Source organism: Brassica oleracea, chromosome C9 (genome assembly GCF_000695525.1).
Source record: "Brassica oleracea var. oleracea cultivar TO1000 chromosome C9, BOL, whole genome shotgun sequence".
Taxonomy (NCBI): domain Eukaryota; kingdom Viridiplantae; phylum Streptophyta; class Magnoliopsida; order Brassicales; family Brassicaceae; genus Brassica; species Brassica oleracea.
The window spans coordinates 7,221,931-7,231,379 of record NC_027756.1 but is presented as its reverse complement, the minus strand read 5'-3'; the positions used below and the strand labels follow the sequence as shown (position 1 = coordinate 7,231,379).

The following is a 9,449-nucleotide window of genomic DNA, read 5'->3' as shown; positions in this document are numbered from 1 at the left end:
TACGATTCTTTTGTGGATCACTTTTTTTGAGATTCTGGGTGCTTGGAAAAGACTTATGTGTGATAAACAAGTCATCTCACTGGTTGAAATAATGAAATCAGTTTTTCTCCAGATCTGTTCGTCCAGACGACTTACTGTAGACGACTTACATAGAAGTCTCCTAGACGACTTCCAGCATCTCGGACGACTTACTGGGGCTATATACAAGGGGCTGGCTGTAATTTCACAAGACTTTTAGGTTAGTTTTGCATTTGATTCAAGTTTGGGTATATGTTTGCATTTAAAATCATGTCGTGAGTCATATTTGGAAAATCCCTCATTTTTATTTAAGAAAAAAATGAAGAAAATTAATAATTAATTTACGGTTAGTTTAATAAAATCTTATTTTATATTTAGATGGACAAACGTATTTCTTTAAAGATTCTAAGAATCATTGTGGAGATGACATATGACTACCTCAAATGTTGTAATGTCTCTCAAATAATATGTAATGGATAGAAAGATTATTTTTATCATTGCAGGTAGCCTTGGGAATTCAGTCCTCGGTTCGGTTCAAGATGTTTTTCAGTTCTAGAGGTTTAGGATCTGCTTGGGTATTTAGAAATTTCGATTAGGTTTCAGTTCGGTTATTTCAGTTTTTGGTTTTGGTTATTCAGTTTTGGGTTCGGTTCAGATAACAAAATTGAGAACCTACTTATATACGAGGTAATTTCGTATCCCATTCGATTCCGGTTTATCGGTTAAATTTGGGTTAAATAGTAAAAAAACCTGGATTTCCAGATGAAATATCAGATTTTCGGGATTTTCAGATAAAAATTCGGATAATTCAGAGAATTTTAAATATTTTGGAAAACAATATTCTAGTAATTCTATTTTTTGGGTATTTCTACTTATAAATAATTTTTATATTATTTTATTATTTTAAATCTAAATATAGTTAACCTTTATTAATACATAAACTATATTATAGAAATTTGGATAATCATTTAGTTCTCGGTTCGATTTCAGTTAAGTTCCACTTTTTGGTTCTAGAGAAATAGGATCCACACAGTATAGTTTATAGGATCCAACCCCGAACCGAACCTTGATTTTCAGTTCGGTTCGAAATTTTGGTTCTGGTTAAATGGGTCCATGCCTAATTGTAGACTTTATAGTACTTACCATTTATTTTGATATACAAACTATCAAACCAAAGTTTATAATACTTCTCATTTCTTACCATTTGCCATTATATATTCTACTTATCAAAATTTAAATACACAAAAATCTAACCGTGGGAATTGGCGTATTTCACCATTGTTCACTTGCTAAGTGGAATATTTGAGCCAATATTTTATTATATGCAATTTCTACCATGTTATAACCACTCAATGAAAACACTATCATTTTTTTTAGAACATAAATCATGAAAATTTATATATGAAATTCAGTATATTCTTTTTCACTTGAAACTTCATTCATTCATACTTAGTGAAATAATTCGTGGAATACATTTTTGGGATACAAGAGTGGCAGATTTTATAAATCTCCAGAGACATAGCTCCAAGAAGGAGAAACGAAGCCCGACAATCCGGGAACCAAAGCAGAGCGAAGCTTAAACAAAATGAACAAGAAAGAGGAAAGTAGGACGCAATAAGAAAAACGAGAACATCAACCAAGAACAAACAAAACTACCTGAAACTAAACAGCCTTTAATAGAGCCTTACCACAAACATATGATAACTGGAACTCCTATAGTGAATAACGCAGACAACTCAAGTACAAAAACCCTATGGTAGTTCATGGTAGGAAACTTGGATAGCTTCTGGATGGTCTAATATCTATCCTGTCTTTTATAGATATGTTTGGGTCAGCCAAATTTGAAGGATTTAAAGACCTTCCTTAAATAATATCGGTTTGACACATTTTACTAAATCAAATGGATTTTTTTGTTGGATTGGGATCTGCCTGGTCCGCTGCAGTATGGTGATTCCTATGATGTTTTTAGAGTTTATCTTGAATCTGAAAAGTCGCATGGTCTGTCTCCAGAGTTGAGTTTGGCTTGATGCCAAATCCGAATCTTCCAAATAAGGCAAGGGTAGAATTGGTTTGACCGGTTTTGCTCATATCTTGAGATTTCCGTGACCATTCACCTGATTTTGGGCTTTTTAGCTTGGCAAGAGGTCCATATTCACCAACCGTTGCTTAAAAAAGAAAGATTCACCAACCAATAGTATTTTGTTATTTCATATTCCATATCTTTGAAAAAGGAAACAAAATAATAAATATTTGCTAAGTTATATTATATTTTTAAAATAAGAAAGATAAAAATAAATAAAAAATAGTAGTAGTTGCGAAAACAAAAAAAAAATGATTTTTTAAAAAAATATTTTTAACGTGCCGCTAGCAAAACACTAAACCCTAAATAATAAACCCTAAACCCTTGGATAAATCATAAATCATAAACACTAAATATTAAATATTAAAAACACCAAGCCTTTAATCCTAAACACTAAACCCTTTGATAAATCATAAACCCTAAGGTTTATGGTTTACCCAAGGGTTTAGGATTTAAAGATTAGGATTTAGGGTTTAGTGTTTTGCTGACATTGAGTAGCGTGAGTACACCCGCCACCGCGTACTTTCTCTCCACACTTCTTCCTCTTTCTTATGATCTTTCCAATAAACGGATGGAGCCAAACATGCGCATCAAGAAGAGATTGAGTAGCGTGAGTACACACGCCACCGCGTACTCGAGGAAGAGGAGAGTGAAGGCGGAGATAGTGATCCCCACAACTATATTCTTCATGTTTAAACCAAGATAGTAAGAATCCTGCGAATCTACCTGAAAACACGAGTTTTTCGGTAATAAGAACAATCTTACCGAAAGATGATTCTCGCAGATACTGTATCTCGTCCTCATTCGCAGATCTGGAATTGAGATTTTGGTTTCTCTTACTAAATCTTCTGGAAAGTATGCAAATCAAAAATCATCCATATCGGTATGGAAGAGAAAACTTGTTTCAGTCGAAATAAAAAATGAGATTAAAAATGGAAATAACAGTTTAGATCTGGAGATGAGTTAGATAATTTCTCGGGTTTTTGCAGCCAAATGACTATTATGTTTCTTTTTGTTTCAAAAAATATAATCATTAATTCACCAAGGTGCATGAAAGAGAATTAAAGAAGTTGTGTCAGATCTATTGTTTGTCTCTAGTTACAAGTTTGAATAGGGTTAATACTGGAATTATAGAAAATCAGCAGTGCAATATCCATTTATCTAATTATACTTCTTCATATAGTTATCTAGTGCAATAGCCAATTAAAAATATCTATGATTTTGACATGATTTAACTGGTGACATTTAACATCTTTTTGTTTGGTTATAACTTTGTATGTAGCAAACAGACGGTAAAAATGAAAAAGCTGATGACGTTGATAAATACATAACATGTGGCCATAATAAGGACATAACTGTATTAAAAAGCTCTGTGAATAATATACAAAAAAATTTGAATAATAGAAAATGATTTTTTTAAAGGAAACTAATATAACAAAATATTATTATGATTTGATAGTACAAAATTTTAACTTTTTAGTAGAACTTAACAATGTTTAAAAACAATAAAACGATTTTAAAATATATGAAAATTACAAACTATACTTCAAAATAAAACAGAGTACTCTATAAATCAACAAATAAAATAAAACATAATAAAATAATTTATTAATATATTTATGGTAATATAATATATTACGTTACATTGGGAATAGAACATAAATAAAACATAATAAAATAATATAGTAATATAGTTACACATATACAAACATAATAAAATAATATAGTAATATAGTTACACATATACTCTGTCTTATCTAAATCTAAGAGCATGATTATCGGTGGTGGAATGAGGGTTCTTACGCGTGGACCCCACCACCTTTTTTCAAAAACTATGCTTCAATGTCGCCAAATAAGAAACGTTTCACAGGGGTTTATTGTACTGTTTGCGGGCTCCACAGACACGTGGCGGTCCGCGATTGGTTCATTTTTAATTTTTTTTTTTAAATGAGAAATTTTTTTTTAAGAACCCCCAAAAGCGTTTTTACCGATAATCATGCTCTAACGAATCTCACATGAATAATTGACATTCCAAGTTTTATAATTTGTAAAACCAAATCATTCCAAGTAAAAAGTAATTGAAGCGGTAAGAAGGGATTGAACTCAAACGAAAATATTCATTAGTAAATGATCATCTTTTATTGGAATATTTATGTAGTACAATATAGATAGAACAAACTCCTTATTATGAAGCAAGTAGTAGAGATATGAAGATGATCATGAAGGTGGGATAAAGTGTTTCATGCATCTGCGAGGTTCTTCTTCTGGTTGCGGAGGGAGAGGTTTGGGCGGCGGAAATCTTGTTTGGCAGGGTTCTTAGTGGTACCGTTAATAAAGCTTTGGTACCATTTGCCAGATTCTTTGAGATTTCTATCATCGAGGTTTGTCCAGTTAACGTAACTAAGTCCGAATCTGACGGTAAAACCTTTGCAGAATTCATAATTATCTCCAAGAGCCCATGCAAAGTATCCTTTTATGTTGACACCCTTCTCCCTGGAAACACGAACAATCATTCAAAGCCTAAGCATGATGATGACCATGCATTTATGTATGCATACCTCAAACTCAAAAGAGAAAAAAATGTAGTAGCTTCCACTCACTTGATGACCTTGCGTAGAAAACATAGGTGACTGCAGAGATAATCGATCCGCTTGGAATCAGCAACAGCTTTACAACGGGTTTCTTCACCGGGAGTACTAAATCCTAATTAGACCATCATGGTACATCAACAACTGTACATTTTTGTTTTTTCAACTGTACATTATTTGAAACACACATTTACTTAATATGGAAAAAGAGATGAGTAGTAGTCACCGTTCTCAGTGATATAGATCAAAGGGTTATTGTATTTGTTTTTGAAGTAGTCCATAACGTAATAAATGCCTTTTGGGTAGTAATAGGCAATCCCGTTTTTTTGGGACAGAACTTAGGTTCAGCCTTTGAGGTGAACTTTTAAATTCACCTCACATTTTAGAACCAATCAAAGTGACAAAATAGAGTATTAATTAAAAAATATTAAATTAAATAAAAAATAAGTACAAAAAATAAAAACGCTAATTTTAACGACATTTACGCTTCCAGCTAAACCCTAAATCTTAAATCCTAAATCCTATACCCTAAATTCTAAACCCAAATCCAAACCCCTAAACCCAAACCCTATACCCTAAACCCAAATCCAAACCCATAAACCCAAATTAGATACCCTAAACCCAAAAACAAGACTATAAACCTAAACTCTATACCCTAAACCCAAGTCCTAGACTCTAAACCCAAACCGTAAACCTTAAACCCAAATTATATACCCTAAATCCAAAACCTTAACTGTAAATCCAAACGGTAAATCCTAAACCTAAACCGTAAATCCTAAATTCAAAACCTATACCCTAAACCCAAATCCTAGACCCAAAACCCAAACGGTAAACCCTAAGCCTAAACCCCAAACTTAGATGCTATAGGGTTTGGGTTAAGGTTTACGGTTTGGGTTTAGGGTCTATGGTCTATGGTCTAAGACTTGGGTTTAGAGTATTTTGTAGGTTAAAGTATATAATTTGGGTTTAGGGTCTAGGATTAGGGTTTAGGGTGTAGGGTTTGGGTTTAGGGGTTTGGATTTGGGTTTAGAATTTAGGGAATAGGGTTTAGAATTTAAGATTTAGGGTTTAGGGTTTCGTTAGCTGCGTTAGCGTCGTTAAAATTAGCATTTTTATCTTTTTTAGCTATTTTTTATTTAATTTAATATTTTTTAATTAATAATCTATGTGTCACTTTGATTAGTGCTAAAGGGTGAGGTGAATTTAAAGGTTCACCCTAGGGGGTGAACCTAAGTTTTGTTCTTTTTTCGTGAGTTATTCTTGGGTTCCCCCTAACCCAGAGGTTCACCAACCAATAAGATTTCATTATTTCAAATTTGATATCTTTTAAAAAAGGAAACAAATATTGTCAAATTATATTATGTTTGTAAAATAAAAAGGTAAAAAAAAAGTAGTTACAAAAAAAGATTTTTTTAAAAAAATATTGTTAACTTCGTCAGCAAAACACTAAACCCTAAATCCTAATCCCTAAACCCTAAATCCGAAACCCTAAACTCTTGGGTAAACCCTTGGATAAATCATAAACTTTAAATCAAAATCACTAAACACTAAAATCCTAAACCCTTGAGTGTTTTAGTGTTTAGTTTTTTTGATTTACAGTTTATGGTTTATCCAAGGGTTTAGAGTTTATCCAAAGGTTTAGGGTTTAAGATTTAGGGTTTAAGGATTAGGATTTAGGGTTTAGTTTTTTCCTGACGACGTTAAAAATATATATTTTTTAATTACTACTATTTTTATTTTTTATTTTTTATCTTTTTATTTTAAAAACATAATATAACTTGACAATATTTTGTTTCCTTTTATAAAAGACTAGGATTCGGACCCCCGCGGTTCGCTGGGAAAAATAAAACATTATTATTATATATAAAAACATCGAGTGCAAAAATGATTATATATAAAAATGAACATTTTAACATATAATTTTCTGAAACTGTTAGATTAAAGAATGATAATTAACATAATCACTAAATAAAATAAGTCTCTTGCCACTCCTTATTGCCTTCTAATAAAAATCATACGAATTTCTTAAAAAAATAATGAAATTTCCATCAGCCGTAAGAATATTCTTATAATAATGTATAAAGACATTTTACATAACTAATAACATTTGAAAGTTTAACTGGCCAGCATAAAGGCGAACATGTAAATTTAATAAATAGTTGGGAATGATATAAAATATGAATTCGGACGATGATAGGGTGAATTTGCGCATTTTTTGGAAGATTATTTCAACATTTGTCAAGTTTTAGGTTACACAAAATCTCTTAGAAGAGTAAAACACCTATAGAGTATTCAATTATTATAATTAAGGCTAATATACAAATTATATAAAATATAAAACTTTCAGTTTTATGTGTTTTCCAAATATATTTTATAATCTTTTGATTGATGAATCTCTTTATTAATGTGCACAGTTGTTTATATAAAAAAATAAAATGTATGATGGTAAAAAGTTTTAAAATATGCAATGCCTATTCAATTTGCAATGGTTGATACAAAATATTGCAATGGTTGATCACGATATATTGCAACTGTTTATCATCTAACTATTGCATTGATACATTTATACAATATTACAAATGTGCATCAAGAAAATTAGAATGGTTTACTTTAATTGTTTAAATAATGTTAAATATTGTTCTTTGATCCAAACCCTTAATTAATGAGCATTTCCCATTTTTCAAGAGTCAGTGTGTTAGACGTCGACATCACCTATTTCCAAACACAAATATAAAAGCCTCCTCATGACAACAAAGTATATTTTTCGGAAAAATAAACGACAAAGCTAAAAGGAAAAAAAAAGCCTGACACCGGCCGGAGGTCACCAAAATAGAAAAGCTGTGCGCGATCGTAAGTAGTTATTAGATGCTACGTCTTTTTTCTTGGTATTATACTAAGTACTATTCTATAGAAGGAATAATATGATAAAATATGTTCATTGTGTCTAAACTAATATGGTTCAGCAAAACTAATATGCTCCTAGGCACACATAAATCAGTTTCTTTAAACCCGTTGTACAGTGTTTCTGTTTTTCGAACATTTGACTCAGTGGTTTAAAGAGAATTATTCATCTTTCAAATCTCACTGGGTGTTATTGGAATAATTCTGCCCATACATAGTTAGTTACGCATGCAATTATACACATTCGTAAAGAGTGAAGGAACATCAATCGAGTTTGGAAACAAATATGAACTTATTGAGAAACAGTGAGCAAATAATTTCGTAGAGAGGAAAGAGGGCGAGAGGAACGTCTATCAATCAGCAGCTCCAAGTGACCAGTGATTTTTTTTTTGACCGGGTTTGGAAGTGGAGGGAACGGAGAAATAGAAAAATTCGGCAAGAGACAATAAGCCAGAGAATCAAAGTTTAAGCAAAAAAAAAAGTCAACAAGCCAAAGAAAATCTGATGAATAAACTACAAGAAAATTTGCATACTTATACAATCTATTATATTAAGAAGTTTGTGAAAAGAGACTACTCTTAATAAGGCAGATGACGACTGTTGGACAGTTCTGCAGTTCGTGTAAAGCGGTGCCATTTAGGAGCTATGAATTGGTGAACGATGAGGACATAGTTTTATCTGTTTATTTTTTTTCCTATAAAAACTGAATGACGTCAATGGTTAAAAAAACAGATTGCTATTATCTGTAAAATAAAAGATGACATACTTATCTTAACGTTGTTTTAGGTAAAAAAAATATTTAGTAATGTGAATTATTAAGAAAAAACTGCATCGGATTTTTACAAACAAAAACAATATGAGTTCAGATACATACAAGTTTACTACATCTTCTCTGGTTGCCTCATGTAACATCGTTGTCTTAGCTTAAAATCCACAAAATGTTTCTGGACGGAAAAAGAAGAAGAAACAAGCGCTTAAAAAATGTGCAACATTGCGACATAAATATATATATGAAACCTCCATCACTTTCATATATCTTGAAACCGTGATAAAAGAAAGGTTATCACTGAAGTTAATGGCTAGTGATTTGAAAATACAACAACTTCCTACCCATTTTACGTACTTCCTCTCTCTCTTGCGTCTTCCTCACATGCCCACATCTCTACTGCAATTATGAATGGTGGATGATCGGGAGATAAAATTTGGTGATTTATCAAAAACTTTAATCAGGAATCAGGAAAAAAAAAGAGGAAGGGTAAACTGGTTATCAAATATATATAAACAGAGAAGAGACGCAAATCAGAAGGGGTCACAACTCCATTAACGGACGCAATGCTTCAGTAAGGACACGACACAAAGCAGCGTCTTCGTCAAAAACGTAAGTCTAATCTCAACCCTTAGATAAAAATGTACGATAATATCAACCATTGGATTAAATTCAATTTCCAAAAAGATGACATCATCTAAAAAAGATAGAACCCTTGGATTAAATATCCAATCAACATGAACCATTCGATATTCAATTTTTTTTCCTATAAAAAATGGCTGATGTCAGCGGATACTAAAATTCAGTTTTCTATTATATATAGATATCAAATTTGAAATAACATAATCCTATTGGTTAGTGAACCTAGAATAAGTCTAACTGAGAAAAGGAAGCATACATATTATACCCATAAACAAGAAAGAAAAAAATATTGAGAAGTAACAGGGGAGGATCATGCACATACCAGTGGACCAAGATTTTCACCACGGGAATTGTTATCTGTAAACCCAAGGATGAAATAATTGGTGGTCACTCACAAAGTATATACTTTAATTAAAAAGAGTTAGAAACATATATATATATATATATATATATA

At 31.6% G+C, this 9,449-nt stretch overlaps 1 protein-coding gene across 1 annotated transcript; it reads right to left on the bottom strand.

Annotated features, from left to right (window-relative positions):
* Positions 1-4,195: 4,195 nt before the first annotated feature.
* LOC106319184 (myrosinase-like) lies at positions 4,196-5,014 on the bottom strand (the record flags this gene model as incomplete). The annotated part of the gene is given in 3 exon segments (XM_013757441.1): positions 4,196-4,591; positions 4,699-4,801; positions 4,913-5,014. Coding segments are annotated over 3 exon segments (458 nt in total), but the record flags the coding sequence as incomplete, so codon positions are not given.
* Positions 5,015-9,449: the final 4,435 nt, after the last annotated feature.